The 24964-nt window shown below is 43.4% G+C and overlaps 1 protein-coding gene across 1 annotated transcript in view; it reads left to right on the forward strand.

Moving 5' to 3' along the window:
- ADAMTS18 (ADAM metallopeptidase with thrombospondin type 1 motif 18) overlaps positions 1-24964 on the forward strand; it is a 128152-nt gene that overhangs the window by 84575 nt on the left and 18613 nt on the right. The window contains exons 12-16 of the mRNA XM_037144730.2: positions 853-1001; positions 6468-6640; positions 10747-10877; positions 11698-11821; positions 12531-12775. Of these exons, the coding sequence (XP_037000625.2) occupies positions 853-1001; positions 6468-6640; positions 10747-10877; positions 11698-11821; positions 12531-12775 (822 nt within the window). The remainder of the gene's footprint in view (positions 1-852; positions 1002-6467; positions 6641-10746; positions 10878-11697; positions 11822-12530; positions 12776-24964) is intronic.

Here is a 24964-nt window from a genome sequence, read left to right on the forward strand (position 1 = left end):
GACTGCAGGGCCCTTCCGAAAAGGGTGCAGTTCTATAAAGTCATGCAGAACTGGCCCATAAATAAAGGCACCACAGGAAAGAAGCCATTACCAAGGGCTAATGCAATCCCCAAGGACAGATATGACTGGCGAAACCTGGGGCACTAAAACAAGAAGGTTAGCACAGAACACCTTTCTCTCCCTGGCTTGAGCAGATCACTGACAAACGGAAGACCCAAAGCTAGTCCATAAAAGACACTCGGTGTTCCACATCATCCGAGGGTCTTTTGCAGGGACCTTCTATACACACAGAAAAGTGTTGTCTAAAAGCACAGTATGTGTAGCCTGAAAGCCGTTGAGTTTTATAGGAAATGCTCTATAGGTGGAATAAGCAAAAATGTATGCATAGTTGTCTTTGTTTGCATGATGAGACAGACATCCAGAATAATGAGTTCTGTTACCATCTTGAAACACTGCTTCTCTCTGAGTGCACGACCCAAACTGCTCTCTACGCAGCGTTGTTCCTGGTCGTCCAGGGAGGCCCTGTTGTCATTTTTCTGCTCTCACTTGCTTGGCTGCCGGGTGGCATCTCATCTAAACCTTTCAGCTCCACAATGCACAAAGCATCTGTTGGTGACAGATGCCCCTTCTCTATAGATGTCAGCTTTTCAAAATGCACGTGGTCACTGCAGACTAAGCTGCTGTTTACACAGCACAGCCAGCACAGGAATTCCGTCAGCGGGTCCTGCCTTCTCTCCCACTTGCCAGCCGACGCGCTTTTCCCGTTCCCGTGCAGGTGTCTGCATCCCCCCCACACCGCCCCCGTTTCCCAGTGGTTTCTGACAGCAGACATGTCACATATTCTTTCCCCAGTGGTGCCGGCAAGGCCAGTGTGTGAAGTTCGGGGAGCACGGGCCCCGGCCTGTCCACGGCCAGTGGTCTGCCTGGTCCAAGTGGTCGGAGTGTTCCCGCACTTGTGGTGGAGGAGTCAAGTACCAGGAGAGACACTGCAACAACCCCAAGTAAGGCTCCCGCAGACATCAGTGTTTGTAAGGCATTGACCTTCCACTGGTAACTTCCTGGCCTGGTTTTGTTGTTAAGGGCGGCTTCCTTGTCTCTGGTTCATAGCGGTCAACTAGGGTTTCACTGTTGCATGTGAAGGTGGGGTGCACCGGGGGGGGGGGGGGGAGGCATGGTGGGCAGAAACAGAACGCCAGCAGAGGAGTTAGTCCACGCGAGAATATGGTGATGAAGGGCTCCCTAATGGTAGCCGTGGTCTGAGCTGCTTTCTGCATCTGAATGAGGGCTGCAAGTCCCACCACCTGACTGTGAGGCTGTGCAGCCCGGAGTTTGGCTGGGGGGCCTTGTGCCCCTCTCACATGGGGAGAAAGTAGGCTGATGTCTGCCTTGCAGGAATGTCCATCAACACGGCTTGACGGATCTGCCTGACTTTTCAAGTGAAACCAGAAATCTAAAGAAAAAGTCGTGTGAAATCTCCCGATATTTAAACTATTGATGACAAATTCAGTTTCCTTTTAAAAAAAAAACACTGTGAGGAATAATCAAAACATCTGCGGATTACAGCTGGCCTTTAACCCCAGCGGGCACTCCCTGGCCTGGTGCTGGGGGTCTGACTCCAGTCTGTCGTGTGGAAGAAGGGGCTTTGCTGTTACTTTCATAGGATCTGATTCCCACAGGGACTGCACGTGTGTTTCCTGATCGGCTTGGTTCGCAGAGAGAGCCTGGGTCTGGGAGACAGGAGGACGTGATTCCGCACGTTTGGCCTGTCACTTACTAACTGTGTGGCTTTGGGAAGATCAATGAACCCTGAGCTTGAGTTCATGTACACAGAATGGAGGTGATAGTACTCACCTCCAAAGGTTTGGGGAGGATTAGAAATTGCAGCTGCGGAATGTCCGACACACTGAGGATCATCCAATGACCAATCAACAAAGGTTCTGGGGTCCATGTGGTTTTTACCCTTTCACCTTAAATCTCACTAGGAGCACGGGGTGTCAGAGGGTCAGCCCTCAGACGCAGTGGGAGAGGCCTTACTAAAGAAACCGGACTTTGGAGGGTGGTACGGAGTGAGGAGAATGGGATGGGGCATGGGAAAATAGTGGCGTCGATTTTACAACATCGCTTCAGTGGGGGCGCAGCACGGGAGCTAAGGACACAGACCTCACCCCAATAACCTGGGTTTGCCTCCCAGCCCCCTGCTTCCCAGCTCTGGGCCATAGACAGTGTACTCTGCTGCTCTGGATTCCTCATGTGTAAAAATGGGGTAAAGATACTACCTGTGTGTAAGTGCATGGCAGGTTGCAAACATCGCATAAATGTGTGGTAGATTGAGAAGTAAAATAAATAATGAAACTAGAGCCCAAGCCAATTTTTAGAGAGACAAATGATACTTTATGGGAATGAGCAGGCTGAACCGGATCAAGAGGCCAATCTGTTCCAAAATGCAAGGGAGGGTGGGGAGATACACTAACCAGGGTCTCTTAGGCACCCTTTGGGTATCTCAGGCTAACGTAGGATTTCTCAACTTTGACACTATTAACGTATTAAGCTGGAAAACTTTTTTCGGTGTCAGGGTGGGTCCTGTATGTGGCAGAATATTTAGTAGCATCTTAGTTTCTCCCCAGGAGATGCCAGTAGAATGACTCCCCTTCCCCCTGGTCTCCAACTTGTGACAACCAAAAATGTCTCCAGATGTTGCCCAATGTCCTATAGGGAGCAGAGTCGTCCGCAGCAGAGACTGACTACTCTAATCAGTGACTGTGCGTAATGGTGCAGAGGTTTGTGATAGTCGTACGATGTATGTCAGATTTTAAAACCACACTCCTCTACTTTGAATGTAGCCCTTGTCTTGGATGGAATTGTTAAACATTCATTATATTATGTTTCATTTTTGCAGTGCGTTTTCATGGATCTGGTTTTCATATATCACAACATTTTACCATCTCACTATTTTCCCAAGAAAGAAGTAGATTGCCTAATTTACTAGCCCGGCTGGTAGAGAGCATGACTGACACCCCCGAGACTTCGGTGAAACCCTCTCCCGTGTCTGCAGGGTCGAGAGCTCTCACCGCAGTAGGGCATTGCTCATGGAAGTATCGTTGTAACTTTAGAGATGCCTAATAGAAGAATTAATCACTGAAGTAGTTTGGAGCAGTTTTAATTTTAAGCAAGATTAAGCCTAATCATGGTACTGTTTGCCTTGATTAGGCTTGAAGTCACAAATAAAACAAGTAAGGGATTGGCTCTCCCAAGACAATTGAAGAAGTTGTTCTCTGTTCTCAGTTCGCTTCGTTGTAACACAGCTGTTTTTCTTCCTCCCTATTGCAAGTTACTGATTTCTTTCTTTCTTCAGTTTAAACATTTGTTCTGTTCACATTAGTTGGCCTAACCATTTTTATTTTTTCATGTGAAAGCAGTGTGTGCTTTTTATTTCACACGATGATGGCTTTCCCAGAACATATTTTTGTTTCATAAAAAATGAATTATTCCTGGCTGATTCGTGGCTTCGTATCAAGCCTTCCAGCTTCATGAGCGTTTACAGCTTATCTGGTCCTGGTATGGCCAGTCCCAGGTACCCAGGGCCCCCGTCTTATTTTTCCCATGTCTGCCACAGACATTTTTAATAGATGAAGCTTCATTTTCTATTGGCCCTCAGGAACCTTCTCCAAACACTTTCCAGGCATTTGCTCCCAATCAGGTTAGAACAGATACGTGAGTTGCGACCTGTTGTCTAATCCAGTTATTTTACAAGCAGGTGACGGGAGGCAGAGGGTCCCACGCCCAGCGTCAGTCCTCGCCAAGGTCACCAAGCTGGTGATGTTCCAGTGAGACCAAGGGCCCACCGTCTTAATCCTTTGATATTTTTCCTGGTTCCCTTACTATTAAATTATTACCCTTCAGAGAGCCTAGTCAAATTCCTATAAACTCTGTTTAAGAAAACAGTGAAATGAAAATCATGAAAATGAAACACATTTGGTATTCTAGAACTTCCCTAAAATGTGAGTCCATTAGAGAAAGAATAATATGCCACTAGAATCAGAATAATAATTGATTCACATCTCTGGCTCTTTCCCCAACCAGTAATTTCCAGGCTCAGCTGATTATCAGAGTCACCACGTATACTTTAAAAACCTGATTTCTGGGTCTTGGCTATCATGTGCTTTGATGGAGAACGTCGGGGAGGGGCCCAGGAGGGTGCAGGAGTATGTAGCAGAGCTTTCTCCCCAAGTGGCCCTAATATCAGCTGGGCAGCCAGTATTATAACCATTTATAGGGAGGACCTGATAAATTATGCAGAAGCAAGTTATGGATGTACTCTATAATACAAACAGGAAATGGGTCTAGACAATTGTCTTCTGTTTATATTTTTGTTTTGACTCTTCAAGCACTTATTATACCAAGGGATGCCATAGTAGAATTTTCTGTTCATTTATCTGAATACTCATGTTCGTAGCTCTAGAAAAATGTATTTGAGGGTTTGATGGAAACATCCAAAGCCTTGTCAGTCATTAGAAATAGAAAGCATTTAAAAATAGTTACGATTTATTTGTGCAAACTGGGCCCTAGACTCTGCCCTAAATTCTTCACAAATATTGTTTCAGTTCATTGTCACAATTGCCCCCGCTTTACAGATTTAGAAGTTAAATAAAATTGCCTAAAGATAAGCCAGGAAGAGGCAGAGAATAGTTAAATCCAGATCTGCCTCATTGGAAAAGTCCATCCCCGGGACCACTGTGCGTTCCTTTCTTCCTCCCCTGTGCCCGGGTCCTGTTGCTGTGTTCAGTTAGGTGCAGGCGGAGCAGGGTAGGCAAAGAACCCTGGGGAGTCCGGGGGTTAGAGGTTCAGCCTGGCTGTCTTCTAGCTGTGTGGTCTTGATGCAGCAAGTTGTGTGCGATGGCTATATGAGTCTTGAAGTCTTTTCCATGTTATAGTTTCTGAGTTGAAAAAGTAACACATGTGGTCCTTTTTCACTTTATTGCATTTAAATCATCTGAGTGAAGGTTACGTGTGAAACCTCAGGGAGTCTTACACCAAGGAAGACTGACACAGGCCTTGGAAAGATGACCAGGAACAGGAAGACTGTCCGAGGGCCCTGGCAAGTTTTTCTAAGTGCTTCTTAGATAATGATTTAAGAAATCCTCAGGGCTTTGATCTACACAGTGACTGCATGATGTTTAAGTAGTTGCTCCACAATGTTTTGAAATAGCAGAAAAATCTCATTCTGGCAGGATGGCACTTCTCGTTTCTGTTGAACCCATTTTAGCATGCAGTTATAGGAGGATTTGGTAAAATATGCTGAAGCAGTTCCAGGGCTGTTTTATAGCATTCTTGTGCTTCCTAAAGAGAGAGGGAATTTTAATCACATAAATTTATTAACCTGGAACCTCCTTTCACATTACATGTTTGCATCGAGCTTTGGTGTGAGGCGATCCATCGTTGGGTTCAGCTGTTGGAGAAAACTACAAAAAAAGTGGGAATGAAAAGAAGCCATTTGCTTTGTGCCTGGATTAGGCCAGATAGGATGTTGTTGGTGATTTTCAATGTGATTTGTGCTCCTTTTTTCTTTGTTTTGCTTTCTGGTTTTTGCAGCCTGCCTAAGATCTGGAAGAGCTTGCCATTACATCCTAATTATTTATGTCCTAATGGGATTCTCTACTCTTGAAATCCATTTCCCATCGTGCTTGGCAGGAAAGGAGTGAGCCACCTGCAAAGTTAAAAAGCGATTGTGCAGATGAAAACAAGGGAATGATCGGCCTTGTAGCTTCGGAACAATTACAGTAAAACACACGAGTCAGACAGCAATCAGAAGAATATCAGCTCAATGACTGGCAGAGCTGGATTGGAAAACATGGCAGATGAGGCTCCCTGATCCTTCTCCTCAGTGTCCTGAATTTCTGCACATCAGCAGGGACAGGGTGACCCATAGGAAGGTGATGAGTGTCTAGAAACCCGTGGAAAACTGGAGAGGTGTGTGGGTTCGCAGTTAAAGAGCTTTGATGTCAACCTGGGGGTATGTGTGAGTAGCACACATCTACCTTAATAGGAGCGTGGAAGTGCATTCGCAGATTTCCTATCATGTAAGGTGACAAAACGAGTGTCAAGAGGATGCTCTCATCAGTCTTTAAGGAGATGCCAGATGTAGAAATGATCAGAGATGCCAAGTAAGTTTGCTCTAATCTGCCAGTTCCAATTGATGAGCAGCGGTAGTGGCTACCTGAGGGCTATGCTGAGAGGGATTTTGAGGATGCATCAGGCTCCGCACCCTCCCAAAAGCCTCTGATTGATTGGTTATGTCTGCCATGGATACAAGAAGGGATGTGCTAGGTTGTGTGCTACACACTTCCGTTCTCATCATGGGCCGTATGCACTGTGATGACACCCACCTGGCTCGTCCCTCTGTGTATTACTGAGACTGTAGTGAGCCCTTTGACAGCTAAGCACTAAAGTTCTTTACTTTTATTTTTTAGGCCTCAATATGGCGGCAAGTTCTGTCCGGGTTCTAGCCGCATTTATCAGTTGTGCAATGTTAACCCTTGTCATGAAAACAGCTTGGATTTTCGAGCCCAGCAGTGTGCAGAATATAACAGCAAGCCGTTCCGTGGGTGGTTCTACCAGTGGAAACCCTACACGAAAGTGGAAGGTAATTTGCTCTCTGTGCCCCTCAGGTGAACGTGTCTCTGTGTGGATGGCAACACGAACACGTGACCCAGAAGAAACAGCTGCCGATGGGACAGAGTGTCCATTTTTGTCTTTTGTTCCCCAGATCTGTCCTGGCCCATATTTTAACTCAGTTTCATAGGTTTTGTTTATTTTTCCACACTTAATTTTTCACAAGACACCCCTTGTCTCCCACATCTGTAAGCCAAAGTATTCATGTGTTTGGAATGCACTTACATTTCTAAACTTACCTTTGACATTTCAGCAATTAAGCCTCCCAGGGATGTTAATTGAAATTGGTATGAATTATCCAGACCAAAAACTCATGAAACCGTATATGCCCCATAGAGACACCACTCTCAGAAACTGACATGTTGGATGGTTACAAGCACGGGAAGGCCTGTTTGCTGAGTGTACACACCCCGCCCCCCATGAATAAAGTCTCATACTAGGTTCTCAGTACTTATTATAACTTAAAGTAGTGGCTCATATTTTGCCTTTACATTCATTTGTTTTTGGTTAAGCATCAAAACATTTATTTCGGTTCTAATATACAAATTGAACGTGCTTCCTGTTATCTTTGTAGTGCAAGCCACCACCCACTCCGGTTGTTTCCTTCCGTTGCTCCCGGTCACTGGGTTTATGGGAGCTTGTCCACGCTCCCCGGGAAAGGGAAACGTGGGGATCCCAACTGCACACGTGTGATGTGGAAAGAGACTAAATTTAATGACAACTCATGGGGGAGGAGACTGCAGGCTGTTCTGGTGCAAAAGTCCAAAATGGACCTAGATGATCAATTACCTCGGAGCAGCCAATGCAATTAGAGACATCACTGTAACAGGGAGCGCTTCCAAATGAAAGATGGTAGTGCAACTCCGCTCAGCACCCGCCCAGCCCATCCCAGAGCACTGGTCTGTGTCTGGGTCATGGGTGCCTAAAACAGATGACAGCAGACATGAAAACTCTGAAATCCCTGTTTTAGGAGGAAGCAATGAGGAACCTATATAGGTATTTGCTGTAGAGAAGACACGAGTTACCTTCAAAAATTCAGAGTTTTGTTGACTGGAAGGGACTTTGGATTTCTTTGAATTGCTTCAGCACATAGAATTCGCTCAAGGACTAAGAACTGTCTAGCCACATCACCTCAGAGAGATTCCAGTTGCCAGCCTGTCCAAACACTCTTCTTCACATCAATCTTTGAACCCTTAATCTGCTTTATTCTTCATAATTCTTACTAGTGCATGCATTTATATTATACAGTCATTTATTTGTGACCTTTCCCCCCATGAGAACTTAGGTTCTACAGGAATTTTTATAACTTGGGCAGAATGAGCAGATGAATATAAACTGTCCATAGCAGAAATGTGCCCCTTCAGGAGCCATAAGCTCTCCGTCACTAGCAGCATCTGATCACGAACCGAGGGGTTATCTAGGGAGGATAGTCTCCGGCAGGTCCCAGCAGACAATGCAGTAGAATACCTACAGTTGCTTTCAAGTCTGACATTTGAAGACTTCCTTGCTCTTTATTGTACTCACCCATAATTCCACGTTTCTTATCTATGGTTCTTTCTCCAAGATTCTGTTGTCCTTCCCTTCATTTCCCCCTTCTGCTCTTTGCTTTGTCTTCTTAGGTATTCCCTGGCCTTTCCCATATCTTTCATTCAAACGTAGTGTTTATGGCCCTGGCTGGTGTAGCTCAGTGGATTGAGCACGGGCTGTGAACTGAAAGGTCACTGGTTTGATTCCCACTCAGGGCACATGCCTTGGTTGTGGGCTTTGTCCCCAGTGGGGGCTACATGAGGGGCAACCACACATGGATGTTTCTCTCCCTCTTTTTTTTTTTTAAGAATTTAAAAAAAGATTTCATTTATTTATTTTTAGAGGGGAAGGGAAGGAGATAGGGAAAGAAACATCCATGTATGGTTGCCTCTCATGTGTCCCCTGCTAGGAACTGGCCTGCAACCCAGGCATGTGCCCTGACTGGGAACCAAACCGCGATACTCTGGTTCACAGGCCCACACTCAATCCACTGAGCTACACTAGCCAGGGCTTTCTCCCTCTCTTTCTCCTCACCTTCTCCTCTCTCTAAAATTAAATAAATAAAACCTTAAAAAAAAAGAAAATACAAATAGAGTGTTTATGGAATCTGTCAATAGATTAGGATCATCCTTTAAACAGGCCCCATCTTGAATACATATGCATTTTATAACGTGTAAAATGTTTTTTGGCTGCAAAGTTCTTTCACCAATTTTATTGGAGTTTCTACTAAGCAAGGAGCATGCCGTTTCATTCATTCACTCAACAGATGTCTACTGAGCACTGACTGCGTGGCAGATTCCCTGCCCGGCGTAGAGCAGGCTACATGAGTAAAACAGAGTCCACAGCCGTGGGCTCTCAGAGCCCAGCGGGGAGGCAGAACAGTGAAGGCATTCCTGTCCCTCCCTCTCCTCCTTTAGACTCAGACCAACCACGGTTGAAGCGCTTGTGACTTTCATGCAGTTTGGGAGAAACAAGGGATGGGTTATGCGTAGATCATCTTGGTCTTTATTCATATCCATAGATCATCTTTATCTTACAGTTGTGAGCTTTTTTCTTCTCCGGTGTTTCCCATGGATTAATTTATAACTTTCTCAAGAAGCTGTGCTGGAAAAATGGAATTTTCTAAAACTTGTTGCTTCCAGCTCCCTAATCTCATATGCAAAAAATAGCAGGTGTTAAATAAAGCTGCTATTTTAAAAGTTCCTAGGTGGGAGAAAAAATTAATCCATCTACACATCTGCATATTTGGGTCACAATAATTGAACTTTTTTCTCATTTTTGGCGTTGTCCTTTATCGAGGGGTTTTGTGAAGCACAACTGTTTGCAAATTGTTCGCACATTCATTGTAAGTCTGTGGTTGGGCCGATCACAATACTGCTCGCTTCAGGTCTCGTGAGAAATGCCATCTGGAGTTGCTGGCCTAGGAGAGCTCTTCATATTTGAGAGTCTAGCACAATAACTTCTTTCTGATAACAAGAGCTCTATAAGTATAATACTGTTTTCTCTCTGCCTGTGTTACCAGAAACTTAATGGTCAATGAAAGTTCATTTTTTTAGCCTTTAGTTTCAGTTCATTTGCTTCCTCTTCCCTTTCATGATATGATTCTTCTCTGTATGTTTTATGCACATTATTGAATATATGCCTTTTTTTCCAAAATGCTTAATTTTTTCCTCTTAACCGATCGAATAAATATCTATAGTAAGCCATGTCCTAAATCACTGGTCAGCAAACTATGGCCTGTGGGCCAAATCTGTCTTACTTTTTTAAAAAACAAAGTTTTATTGGAGAAGGATAAATACCATATGATTTCACTTGTATGTGGAATCTAAAGAAAAAAACTAGATGAACAAACAACACAGAAACACGGATACAGAGAACAAACTAATTGCTAGAGAGGAAGGGGGTTGGGAGCTGGGTGACAAGGGGGAAGAAAATAAGAAGCACACACTGGTACTTACAAAGTAGTTATGGGAGTGGAGGGTTCTGCAGAGGGAATACAGTTAACAATGTTGTGACAACCGTGTATGAGGGCAGGTGTGTACCTGAAAAATTGTGGGGTTACTTTGTAAATTATGTAATCATTTAATCACTATTCAGAACAGCTGAAACTATTATAAAATAATACCGAATGTCAACTGTAATTGAATAATGGAATTAAAATATAAATATAAATATATAGTTTTATTGGAACTTTAAACACTCCTTCATTTATACATTGGCAACAGCAGACCATGATGCCTATGAAGTTTCAAATATTTACTGTCCAAGGAGAGTAACTATACAACCCATGTGTGTATTGCAGCTGTTATTAAGGATCAGAGAAATAAAATTCTTAGATATTAATGTTGAAGCAGCTTTATATGGATTACGAAATGGCATTCCTATTTTTAAAAGCAATATACATAAGCACACATGCACAAACATGCCACACACACGAAACTGTAAATAACACTTTCCATTCTAAATAAATTTAATTCATCTTTCTGGGGGTCATGTCATTTTCCTGTGATTCCTCTTGACCACGTCCTGTCTTGATCCCTTTGCTTCTAGAGGAAGACCGATGTAGACTATACTGCAAGGCTGAGAACTTCGAATTTTTTTTTGCAATGTCCAGCAAGGTGAAAGACGGAACTCCTTGCTCCCCAAACAAAAATGATGTTTGTATTGATGGGATTTGTGAAGTAAGAGAACCTTTCTACTTTGGGATGTCTGAGCATGTTTTGTGTTTCTTTATATCAAATGCAGATGTGAGAAGTGTGGGAGAGATACTGTCTGCAGAAAAGCAGGTGGCGTGGGGACAAAGGGCAACATCTTCAACCTGGGCGTGAGCACTGTCTCCAGGTTGCCCACCTACTTGCTGTGTGGCCCTAGTCTGGGTTTTTAGTTTCCTTTTTGCTCCATCTTTGTGTAATAGAATGGAGATCCTGATATAGCCTACTTTGCATAGTAGTTGTAAAAATTACATATGAATGTATATAATAGCAGTAAATGTTTATTGTGTATTCACTAAGTACATGTACTATGATTAGAGCCTCACAAGTACTACTGTTTATTTCTGTTAGTTTTCTTTCTATTGGGTATCCACTTTCTTTTTTAATTGGATTGTGGAATCTTTGATCTCTTGGGGGTGTGTGTGTGTGTGTGTGTGTGTGTGTGTGTGTGTGTGTGTGTGTGTTTTCTCCAGCATTTTATGTTTCAGCGGTGGAGCTGACCCAAATAAGCTCATCTGCCATTGTTAGCAAGAGAGACTCTGTATTGCAGTTTTACAGACAAAGAGTCTAAGCCTACATAAGTTACATAACTGCCTAGACATTCATCTAGTAATGACAGAGGAAGGATTGGAACCCTGAGTCAGCTGAACTTGACACTGTGTTTTAACCATGAAGCTGAGCCTCCTTCCTCATGTTCTATAAGTACAGAAAACCATGGACCTCTCGGTTATTCTTAGTCACTGGCTTCTCTGACTTGTGATTTTTCTTGATTTTTTGGCCTTTGTCACAGCCAGTGGGATGCGATCATGAACTTGGGTCTAAAGCAGTTTCTGATGCCTGTGGTGTTTGCAAAGGTGATAATTCGACTTGCAAGTTTTATAAAGGCCTGTACCTCAACCAGCATAAAGCAAATGGTAAGAGATGCTGCTGTTCATTGTTACCATGGTGGGACACACCTGTAGCTACTGAACATGTTCAGGTGATGCTAAAGGTGGTCAAGCCTTTACCTGGCTCACCTGGCTCATGGAAAATGATGGCTTTTGGCACTTCCACAAGAGCGAAGGAGGAGAGGTAGGTTTTTTAAGATAAAAAGCCCTGTCAATACACACATCTCGCAGATGTGTTACACGCATGCTCTCCTACCAGACAGTTTTAACACACTATCCAGACTGGCACACGCCCCACATTCGTTTCTTAAACAAAGAGCTTATTATGAAACTTGGATAATACACCCTCGCAGTGTTAGATGGATATTTGAAGCAATTATCTCAGCATCTTGAGTAAGATTAAATTTCGAGCTCTGTTTTTTGAATAGCACTGTGAGAATACATGGCTATGATTTTCTTGTAGATAGATGAAAAAGAAAAAGTGTTCTTGAGTTTCCTGGCCTTGACGTGTAGCCTCTGTCCTCACACAAGTGCCTGGGAAAGTGACCTAGATTTCTCTGTCTCATGTTCTGCCCCTTGGGAAAGGAGATAATTTATCATTTTCAGTTCATAAGAGTAGAAAGGAATGTCAGTTAATTCCTTCGAAAACCTCACTCTAAAAATGGCCACTATAGGTCTCTGGGCACTCCTAGTCACCTTCAGTGGAAAACAGAGATGTCCTCTCGTTTCCATTCAGAGTACTATCCGGTAGTCACCATTCCGGCGGGGGCCCGGAGCATCGAAGTCCAGGAACTGCAGATGTCCTCCAGTTACCTCGCGGTCCGAAGCCTCCATCAGAAGTACTACCTAACGGGGGGCTGGAGCATCGACTGGCCTGGGGAGTTCCTCTTCGCGGGGACCGTGTTTGAGTACCAGCGTGCCTTTAACCGCCCCGAACGTCTGTACACTCCGGGACCCACTAATGAGACGCTGGTCTTTGAAGTAAGCTCGTTCTGTTCACTCAGTTCTCAGTGCCTCTTGCTCAGTTCGTGATGGTGATCCCAATCTGAGCTAGTTTGGAGAGCGCCGATCCTTCCAGTTCGTGTTTCCTAACAGGCCCAATTTCAGACTGCACAGGGGAAAAGAGAGCAACTCTAGTTGGGGGAAAAGGGCAGGAATCCAACGGGTCTCCCAGAGAGTGTGTGATTTGCATGTTTACTTGCCAACCTTTCACCATTACCTTGGCTGTCCTGAGTGCTCAGGAGGAGATAGATTAGAAATACTTTTTATATTGTTCCAGTTTGTCTGCGTCTGCCATTTGGATAGTTCATTCTAGCAATTCACCACGTAGGTTGATTGACCCAGGAGGTAGAGTGATATAATAGCACTTGCTTGAGTGCCAAGAAAGTTTTAATCATAGCAAACCACCTTTCTCCTGCAGGTCACCATTTTCTTACAGGTAAGAAAAGGAAATAATAGGTAATAATGATCATGGAAACAGCCAACATACGTGCCCACAACTTTGCAGGTTGTTACCATGTGCGTTTTCTTTGGTCCTCCTGATGTTTAGTTTGCAGGACGGGGCTGGTCACTTGCTTTCAGAGGCCAGGGATTTGCCTCAGGGGGTATGGAAGTCACACTGGCTCCCTCTCACTGAGGACCTACAGAACCGGGCACCTGCACTGGTCGTTTGAGCTTCAGTTTCTCACCCACAAAACTGGGATAGAAAACCTGTCTCACTAACTTGCCAGAAAAATCAGCAATGAAGTGTGACGGGAGCTTAAAAGATTTGCCTAACTCACACAGCTAAGGAAAAGCAGCGCTGAACTGTGGCCCAATGTTTCTGCCTCGGAGTTTGAGATATACACTCGGTCTGTGCCTACTGCTCTTCTCAACTCAAGGAAACATTAGCTTAACTCAATAACAATAACTGTTATTATTACTAATATTATTATTATTAAGGCATTAGCCTCAAACATTTACTAAAGAGAATGAGTAGAGGAGAGTTAAAAAAATGACCACCTGTAACTTTGGATTCTAAGTCAGATATTGTACATATAGTATGGTCAAGCATATGGACGCTTAGCTAGCTCTAAACATGGGCAGGTTTCTTAACCTCTGCGCCACTTAATACCCACACTTGTAAAATGGGCAGGGAATACTGGGCAACCATTGGGGCCATTGTGAGGATAACCTGAGGTAAGTTCAGTGCTAACAGAGTACTTGGCATGTAATGTTTGTAACCATGAGCATCATTTTGCCTCCCAAGAATATCACATACGTATTTTTTCATCTAAACCTCAGACCATGGCTAGCAAACTGCTAATCACAAGCCAAATCAAGCTCCCAGATCTGCATATTAAAACAAAATGGATCAATGCTTTAATATAAGATGATTTCTTATATTTAAAAATACAGATTTTTTACTTCTTTTAAGAAAAAAAAACTTCAGGCCCTAGTAGGTACAGTATTTAAGTTTGCAACCTAAGCCCTAGAGCTCTTTTTTAAAAATCTTCATCCAAGGACATTTTTCATCACTTTTTTTTGGGGGGGGGAGGGAGAGAGAGAGGAAAAAATTGATAAGAGAGAGAAACATTGATTGGCTGCCTTCTGTAAGTGCCCTGACGGGGGATGGGACCTGCAGCCTAGGTGTGTGCCCTGACTGGGAACTGAGTCTGCAGCCTTTTGGTTGTGGGATGACACTCCAACCAGCTGAGTCACACCAGCCAGGGCTAGGCCCTGGATCTTGACCATGAGTCAACTTCCCAGTACCTTATGAACTTGAGGTACTAGGTCCTATTCCCTCTCCCACACAGACAGAAGGTCCCTCAACGATGTAACAACACTGACTCTGAGAGAAGCCATCATTACCAAATACTCTTCCCACCCTCTCAGGTCTTCCAGACAGTGAGCACAGGAACCCCAGATCAAACTGGACTATGTTATGGTGGTTGGAACTCAACTCTGAATCCAGCCCCTGAAATTACACTTTCATTAATCCTAAGACACAGGAATCAAACTCTCTGCTTAAGGATTCCTAGACTGTTTTTTCAAACCTTAGTTTTAGATGTGCAGATGTATTCTATTTCTTTTCTATCCAGTTTCTAAGCCACTAACATCCTTTTCTTCTCTTTAGAAAAGGTCTGTTTTCTTTAGGGAGGTATATTTATTTAGCTTGCAAGGTGTATGTTTTAGGGAAACATGGCTTCATTAGTGTTGCCAAGAGGACTTTGATCCATCTCTGAGCAAATGTACGTGCAGCACGTTTTGTGGCTGCGGAATAATGTGGATCAGGAAGTGAGTGAGGCACCACTCACAGCCTCCACCATGGGCAGTCAGACCCACGCGCAGATCATTCCTCATCAGAAATGTGTGTTTTACTCCTTCGTGACAAGCAGCCATTTTTTGTTGTTTCTTCAGTTTTGTTCATAAACACAAAGCCATTCCAGAAGGTGTTGCCAGTACTATTGGTAATTTCCGGTTTGCCATGAAACGTATATCTTCTATAGGAAAACCACAAAGAGTAAGACAAGAATGATTGAAAGTGCGAAGCGGAATAGCTGAGTTCCTCCTTGCTTTCATCTTCACTCAGAGCCTGAAATATCCCCTGGCACTGTCTGTGTTGACCAAATTAACCAGATAGTTGACACCTTGTCATGGAACATTGCACCAGCCTCCAGCTGAGAATGTCTTTGTGTTTTGCATAATGTAAGCATAGCTCCATATCTTACTCATCTGCATTATTTAGCCTTGACCACAGTGAAATCTTTGGGTTGTTCACTTGGTCCAAAATTTGTTCTGATGTTTAGGAGCTCTTTTTGAGAAATAGAAGGATGATCTCAGTTGGTGATGGAGTTCTCTAAAATTGGTCAAGTTCATCCATCTCTCTGTAAATACAGGCAGCACCTTGAGAAAGGAAAAAAAAATGTTAAAATATAAGAAGAAAATATTGGATAGATCTAAATAAAATTATTTTTTAAATCTTCCCTAGGTTCAACTGGATATGTAAATATAGTTTTTAAAATAATTTTACTACCATTTGAATAGAAGTAAGAACTATAATATCTCTATTAAATACAAAAATCATAGTTTCACTGCAATGGAATAGCATCATATTGGCTTAGCTATTGCTTTACAAAGCCGCACTTTATGTGCTGGTTCTACTTACAGAATCAATGAAGGCTTAAATTAATGTCCTAGGAATGTGGCCTGTCTGAAAGTGACCTAGAGGGAACTGTGTGATTAATTGGACGTGAATTACTTGTATTTTTAAAGGAGTTATGGTTTCATTCAAAATTTGCAAATATGTTTGGAGCTTAGAAAAATCAAATCCAGGGACCTTGTATTATGTCTATTTTATCTTTTAGAAATATTGGGGTTAATGACTTTAATATCTAAATTATACTTTATTCCTCTCAGGAGAACATCAAATTCCAGGCCAGTTTTTTTTTTTTTTTTTTTACATGTACTCAGTCCTCTCCTAAATCGATATAACACAGTGATTTTTAAAAAGTTAAAATCAGTGTCAGCAGTAAATTACATTTTTTCAAAGCTAGATTACATATCGGTATCCAAGTAATCCATGGCTATATACTTTAAAGGAAGTTCAAGTTCATACGCTTTTCCATACAGCTATGAATTGAACCAAAATGAATACTTTTAGAGCCAAAAATATGTTCACTCCAATATAAAAATGTTGAATGTGTTTTACAATCCTGTGGGATGCTGAAAATCAAAGTGTGGGAACCTACCAAAATAAAAACTGCTGTTCTGTCCACAGAAAGTATACGTCTGTGGAAAAAAAGCACTCTCTCTCGGCCACTTAAAATATCTGCATGTTCACTGAGCTCTTATTATAGTGTAAACAGCAGCAGAAGGGCATGCCCGCCAAAGCACATGATGCTGGCATTGGAGGGATAATGTAATGTCCCTATTTTTATATCGTTTATGCATATTAATCAGGTCTTCCAATATCTTCTGGCTAGTTCTCATCTCCAGCCATGTTGGTGTATATTGATTTAGGTAACTACCTTCAAAGTAATTTTCTTCTCCTTAACTCCTCTCAATGTCTGAAAAAAATTAAACATTTTGGGGGTCCCTTGTATTAGACCCTGGGAATACAGAGTGGTGAAGACATAAATCACATCACAAGTGTTCAAAGGATGTGAAGAGTGAGCTTTGGTGTGTGGATCCCATTCTGTTCGGAAGCAGTGTGGGCCAGACCAGGGAGCATCTGTTGGCAGAGTTGGCAGTATGGGTCACTATCTGTGCCACTCTGCATGCGTCACTTAAACTTCCTGGATCCCAGCTTTCTCATTTGTGAAGTCATTCCCTAAACTAGTGCTAAACTGCCGTTTTCCACGCAGTCCTATAGCACTGTCTTTAAGCAATTTAATAGCACCTGAAGCCCTACATTAGCAGGAAGACTTACTCATCTTGGCAGCTTCCAGGGCTGGCATAGTACCCAGAACATCGTAGATGCTCAAAAAACAACAACAACAAAAATACAATGGAATCTCAGTTCTCGAACTTACTTTGTTCCAGAAGATTGTTTGAGAAGTGATTTGTTTGAAAACTGAATCACCTGAGAGACACGTGACTGATCACGCAGGTATCAGCACAAAAGGGCTGTCAAGTTGGGGAATCGAGCCCCAAAGCTTTGTTAGACCATGGAGATTATTTTTCCATGAACAACTTTGTCGAGAACCAAAATGTTTGAGAACCAAGACATTCGAGAACTGAGGTTTGCCTGTATTTGTTGGATGAAGGACACCCAATGATAAAATTCACTTATACACTTAAAAAGCAAAATCTTCTCTCCAGATTGAAAAATCGTACGAAGAGGTGATAAATGAGAGGAGAGTTTCTCTGACCACAGTCGGGAGTGACAGGCCCAAGGCCAGCCTCTTCTTCCTCTACATTTTCCCTCTGTCCCGACCACAGCTGTAGTCTGGAGCTCTCTGCAAGGCCCAGACTTCTAAAAAACGCACTTAAAAAACCACTGGATTTCATCATCTTCTAGGACTAGTCTTAGAACTGGCTAGAGTTTAAAGTTGAGTACAGGGAACAGCATTTAAAGTATTGAAATCTGATCTCCTAAATTGCATTTGAGGAATCAGTATGGTTGCGAAAATGCTTGCCTCTCCCGAAGTGAATAATTTACACAGAAGAAGTTGCTGACCAGTTGGTTTGCAGGAGACTCAGTCTGCCCTCCCAGGGTGGTGGGTTTCCCAGGTCCTTTTGTGTATTTCAGATCATTTTCTAGCGGGAGGAGGCAGGGTAAGGCAACCCCGAGAATAATCGACTGCTGTCAGTTAGCCCCAAGAAGGAAGTGTGTGGCCTGACACCAAATAAAAGAGTCTTCTGCTTCTGGTTATTTTTATATGTCAATGCTTCACAGAATGTCTTCATAGAGAAGCGCAGTTTAAATGGAAAACAGACCTTTACTTTTATCACTGAGGCGTGTGCCCGCCCGGTTTTTAAAACGCACTCCCTTACAAACATCCCTTGTCCTTGGGACCCTGGCTCATGTGCTTCAACATTCGCAAGAGGTGCGTGTCAAACTGAATATCAGTGGCCAAGGGACATTCATAAGGATAATCAAAGATTTATACGATTGCCTGAGATCTTAAAATTTTTAGGCATTATTTAATCCATCAATCAACTTCTTATTTTGAAATGCATATATGTGTAAATGAGCTGGAGAAAAGGAGCTAATTTTCATGACCCTATATTACATTTCTGCATTGCCCAGGGAACATCTACTCATGCACATGCACACCCCAGCACCCAAACAAGTCAATTTTGATTTGGCAATCATGTACGCTCTGAGGTCACTGCAGATACAGTTATTATAAACTAGATAATTTTTGCATATTTATTGTATGCAATTCATTCCACACAGCATAAGCCTGGAATAAAGTCTAAGGAATTTGTCAGTTGTCTGAAAGGGTTCAAAGTCAACTTACAGTTCCATAGTCTTCAGGATATCAGGTGTACACCACTGCGTTGTCTATTGCATCGGGTTTGGGAAGACCAAGGAAACTGTATCTATGTAACTTCCACACCTCCCGCTGAGTGTGTGTGTTGCGTAAGGACTTACATTTTGAAGCGGCAGAAATGTGAAAATTGAAGGTCAGAGTTTAAATGTGTCCATGCCTTATTGCAAAATAATGATTTAATCTGAGGTCTACATATTTGTCCTGGGCCTTCGAGTGGGGCTGAAAACTTCATTCTTTCCATTTTGAGACTGGATGGAGGTCATGTAAGGTCACTGACTCTTTGTTTAAGCATCATGTGAAAGGCCTGTTGAATGTGTAATTTAGAGGGTCTTGACAATAATAACTAAAAGCACTTACATTCTCTTCTTTTCTCGATCAACTAAGGTGTCCACTCAGATGAGGTAAGATGAGCCGTGGTGCTGGCTGTGCCCTCTCCTCCCCGCGTCCTCACCCATCTCCTGCCTTCCCATTCTTCTTCTCCCACATTCTTCCTCTCCTTCCACTTCCTCTCCCCCCCTTCTCCATCCGATTCTCTCTCTCTCCCTGTTTCTGTCTTACACGCGCACACACACACACACACACAAAACAATAGATGAGTCACACACTCTACCCAACTGTCACGCCACTGGAAGGCAGGTGAGGAAATCCATCCTGAGTGTTTCATTATAAACTAACTTCATCTCTGTGTGATGGACGGTGACTTGGGATGACATGATAACACAGGTTGCTATTCTAAGACTGAAATATGATCACCTGTGTTTTTACAACATTCCTTTTTTTAAGTCCTAAAAATAAACGCTTTATGTTAAAGATTTTCCCCCCTCTCTTTTAAGTGGCCAAAGGGGTGTTTCACTCTTTGAACCCCCTTCTCAATTGATAGTGTACCCAGGGGAAGTCCCGAAGCCACAAAGGACGGCAGCCTTTGTAATGACAGCATGAGAAATAGGTTAACCACAGGCCCATTTCAAGGCAGAAAAAAGACATGTAAAGAAAATTACTATAATAAACAACTTCCTCCACTCTTTGGCAAAAGGAGATGATGGAATGGCGGGGGACCAGGTGGACGGGCACATAGATCAGCGAGATGACAGTGTGTGAGCCCCGCTGACGGGGCATCACCTTGTCATTTAGCTCCTTCCCTGTGACCCTGCTGTCCAAGTTCCCCCCAGGGAAGGGAGCTGAAATGAGTGAAGATGAGCTTCCAGATAAACTCGGTGCAAGGGAACGGAGATTAGCCAAACGGCCTGGACCAAGTGAACACAAGACACAGAAGAGGCAGAGACCAAATGGAGGATTAATGCAGAACAGATGATGTAAAACCCAGACTCCAGGGGACAATTCAGAGGTGCCACGTCATTTGTCTGGAGAGTGCCATTTGCTATTGGAAGCATAGGCCTCAGTAAATTCATGGCAAATATTTCTGTGACGGGTGGGAGGACACTCTTTCTCTTCACTGAACTCTGAGGAATGTTGATGAGTTGAATTAGAACTGCAGTCGGGGCTCAGTGTGTCAACCGCACCTTTGAAGCTGCCTAACAGACGTGTTTGCACACCCGTGTCAGGGTCTCCGTGGCGCTGCCTTGTGTCAGATCCAACTCGCTCACACATAATAGTGGCAATGATACCTGGTCATGTTCTGCAAACTTTGCAACAACAAGAAGGCGGCAAAGACAACGGACTCTCATATCATGAGGGTTTCCAAAAAATCCAGGAACATACACAAACATGCATCCGTACCACATAAGTGTACCCACTTCTGGAGCGTTAGGCCACATTCGGTGTCATTTGTGACTTCTCAGGAAGGGCCACTCTATAAAGTGTATAGAGTCTCAGTTATTGAAACTGTGGTTAAATAACACATCTAAATAAACACAGGGGAAAATGGATTTAGGAGATTAAAAATCATGGATGTTTAGATCACATATTAGCATGTTCCAGAAATCAAACATTGAGGGTTTGAACCCTGTAAATGGCATATAGCATGCTATTGAGTCCTAGTAATAAAATCTTTTCAATAGTTGCCCTGGCTGGTGTGGCTCAGTGGATTGAGTGCTGACCTGCAAAGCAAAGGGTCGCCAGTTCGATTCCCAGTCAGGGCACATGCCTGGATTGCAGGCCAGGTCTCCAGTAGGGGGCATGTGAGAGGCAACCACACATTGATGTTTCCATCTCTCTTTATCCTTCCCTCTCCCTCTCTCTAAAAATAAATAAAATCTTTTAAAAATCTTTTCGATAGTTGTTACAGTTTTTAGAATTTTAAGTTAGAATCCTAGACACTGTGTTTCATAGCTGGGAGGCAATGTCATGAGAGTTAAAAGATGTTGAGTTTTGGAGTCAGGCAATATTAGAGACTCGAGTCCAGTGCTTCTGTTTACTAGCTCTGGGAGCCTTTGTGTTGGTTTATTCATGTACTGATATTAATAGCACTGTATCTTCTTCATAATGTTATCAAATTTAAATGAGATCATGCATGTGCAATACTTTGCCTGGCATGCAGTAAGTTCTGCTATTAGTATTTTGTAAGCCATCAAATACATTACTGCAGACAAGAAACAAGCTTTCCAGCATGCATTAAATAAAAAGCCAGTCTTTCCAGCCTGTCCATAACTCTTTGATTTCCATGGGAGAATTAGGACAATCACTTAAAAAAAAAAAAAAAGCCTAAATAATGAAACGAATAGAAAGCTGGTTGAAGTCATTTGTAGTTTTAACACTAAAAATTAAACATGAGAACAAAAGAGAGAAGGCTGCTCACCCAAGATTACTCAATGTAGCCTTTGTTTTAACTCCGTGTGCCCAAAGCAGAAACCGCACCCCTGCCGTTCAGAGGGCCGTTGGTAGAGTCCAGCCCCCGTCTGTGGTTTTCCAACTTAAGAAGCTGTAAATTTTATAACTCTGCACCCTGTGGTCAAAGCTGCTGAGTGTTGTGTCTGAAGTCAGGTGGCTCGTGTGTTAAAGGTAGACATTAAACAGTTCTACTGAGGACCTGGAAGCACTTAGGGAGGTTGCCTGCCAGCTGTAAATTAGAGACCTAATGCCAGTTGGCTGGAAAATTCTCTGGACTAAGACCAGTTAAGTAGACTGAATCGCTGGCGGTCTTTCCAAATTTGTGCGTTGAACAGCACGGCTGTACAGCCTGACATGCCGCGTGGAGTGGCTCGAGACGGCATCCCTGCGACGTTGTGCCATGGACAGAGGCTGCGGAGGGCCCTGTGGCATTCTCGGGACCTGCAGGGCATTTGTCTTTTCTACCAGTGCTAAGAAAAGTTTCTGACTGCTCCTGACAGGGTCACTGAAAATGCTCTAAAATAGATGTGATGGGAATTATTTTCAGATTATGTACTGTCCCAGATGTGTTCCTCAGCATTCTCAGAGGCAGTGAGAGTCTCAGCCCTGTGGTCATTGTACTTCATCCCCAGTCCTCCTGCCTCCCGGGTTCTGGTGGGACAGACTGTCTGTTGTGGGGGTGATGGTCATGGTCATTCTGAGGTACGTTAGGGGCTATAGTCTTCCTCCAGGAAGAGGGGGCGAAGGCGTTGCTAGAGCACGGGGCCATTTGGAATGTGGAAACTGTTAAATGGTGTCTCAAAACGGCTGCAGGTGAGAAAGCCTGCACCTTAAGCCTGGACAGGCTGGTTTCACTGGTGTGGGCCCTGCAGGGTCACACGGGGCCTAGAGAGCTTTGCTGTCACCAACGTGAAATCCTTTTTTCTTTACTTTGTTGATTTTAGAGTGATGTTTAACAAAACATCTCTGTTGTTTCACTTATTTATTACGCATTCATTGGTCGACTCTTGTTTATGCCCTGATCAGACATCAAACCTGCAACCTTGGTGTACGGGGAGGGTGCGCCAACCAACCGAACCACCTGGCAAAAGCCACCGACTTGACATTCTTAATCATTGTTTAAATAAGGGGCCTTGCATTTTCATTTTTGCCCCAGGTCCCAGAAATTCCGTGGCCATTCCTGACTGTAGGATTAACTTTTTTGTTGAAGTGCAGTCATTTTGAGAATCTCTATTCTATTCGCCAGATGGACAGTCTATTTCCAAAGGGAAGAGTAAAGAGATTGTAAGAGATTATATCACCACTGTGTATTCTGTTCTCCGTCACTTTCCTGCTCAATACGAGGTAAAGAAAAGGACAGAGATACACTTCAGTTATCATCAAGAAGCAAACCCTGGTACAGTTGGCAAATGTTCATCTTTTATATATTTGGTCTTGGCATCTATGTGTTTAAATAATCACTATTTTTGAAAGGATTTTAGGAGGGGTTGCTAAGGTAAATTCCTAAGCGGGCTTTCTGCTAGTCCGTACAAATGCTCGCTCTCAGCATACGTGCCCACGCACCCACGCTGCAGGCGGGTTTGCAGCTGCCCGCACGTCACAGTCAGGCCTTGAGTCATTCGAGTTTCTAAAAGTTGAGAGGCTTTTCTTCGTTTATGCGTTCATTGAATATGTTCGACAAACTATAAACAATGTATTCTTTATGCCTTTGGCTATAAAACTATAGTAGTAATACAACGATATCCAGCTCTATGTATTTTACGAGGTAATAATTTAAAGTTGCATAATCCTGTGAACGATTACAGTAAATTGTGTAAGTTATTTCCCTTCTTGCTTTGGCTGGGTAAGGAAACTCGTTATTACCTTGATAATACAAAGTGGATTAGTTGCCTTGCTGTTACTAAGTATTGTTTGCTACCTTTGTTAATTTTTGCTCAATCATTTTACTTTTCAGGGGATTTTTAAGCTATGAGCAAAAAGCCTATGGGAAACTCAGTGTAAAAGTTCATCTTTTTGAGGGGAATAGAAATTCTCAAAGGAGACTTAACTTCTATGTTGTTGTCTTGTGGCTTTTTTTTGCTGAAATCGTTCACTGAAATTCAATGACAGCCACAAAGCTGCTTTGGGTGTGTGGTCCCCTCCCCCAATCTCACAGCAGCCGTTTGATTCTTCTGTGCAGGTTTATGGCACTTTGTCTTTAACCTCGTAAGTCACTGTCACTGTGTTGTGGTGTGGACGTGCCTCATCCCCCGCCTCCCACTGGAGAGTAGGCCTGGCCTCTGGTACAGAGTGCCCTGACCATGGACATCAGAAGAGGTGACAAGGGCGCAGCCGCCTCCATAGGCAAAGGGGCACATGGTCCGATTTGAGATACGTTGGAAGCAAAGATAACACCATTTCCTGGTTGAGTAGCTGTGGAGGATGAGAAAATGGGAGGCGACCAAAGCACCTCCAGCTTTTAACTTTGGCCTGAACAGTCAAGAAGGACTGGGTCGCCATATTATGAGCCTAGGGAGAAAATCCAGAACTCAGTGTGGGATGCTGATACACCTTTTAAACATTCAAGTCCAGAGGCCAGGTAGGCAATTGACTGTGTGAACAGGGAGTCAGAAGATGGGTTTCATCCGTAGCTGTATTGTTCAGTATGGTAGCCACTACCCATGCAAGGAGGAGTTTACGTCTTAAGGAATTAAAATGTGAAGTGTTGCTCTTCAGTCACACTAGTATAGGCTTGTGGCTCCTGTGTGGAACAACACAGCATGTTATCACCATTGCAGAAAGTTCTATCGGAAAGCACTGGTGCAGTGTTACAGATGTGGGTGGTCAACAAGGTGATTGGATTTAAATCCACAGGCCAAGTGCAATCACCTAGAGAGGTGAGTATAGAAAAGAGCAGGGTCAAGAGGCTGGAGATCACTTTGATACTGAATAGCTAGGAGATAAGAGGGATTCAGCAAGAGAGACTAGAAATGAAGTCAGTGCGTCAGGAAAAGAACTGAGAAAATGGGCTTCTGGTGACCAAGGAAGGAGGAAGCGATCGACTGTGTCCAACACTGCCGGTTGGTTGAGTAAGACAAGGCCATTCACCTATTGAACATCACCAGGTGTTCTTGAAGCAGCCCTTTCAGTGACGTGGTGGGGAGAAGCATTGTGGGCTGATGAGGAATGATATGGAGACGACGTGGAGGAAAGGCAGCTCTTGTAGGAATGTTTGCTATAAAGGGAAAAAGGTGGGACGAGAGCTGCAGGGATAAATGGAGATAAATTTTTTCTTAAGATGAGAACTATAATAGCACATTTGGATACGTGAAGGGAATGGTCCAATCAATAGGATAGTTTAAGGCTCGAGAAAGGGAGGGCGTCCTGGAGCAGGCAACGGAAGGTGGAGTCCGGGGCATGAGGA

Source organism: Artibeus jamaicensis, unplaced genomic scaffold (genome assembly GCF_021234435.1).
Source record: "Artibeus jamaicensis isolate MK-2021 breed Jamaican fruit bat unplaced genomic scaffold, CSHL_Jam_final contig_464, whole genome shotgun sequence".
NCBI lineage: Eukaryota > Metazoa > Chordata > Mammalia > Chiroptera > Phyllostomidae > Artibeus > Artibeus jamaicensis.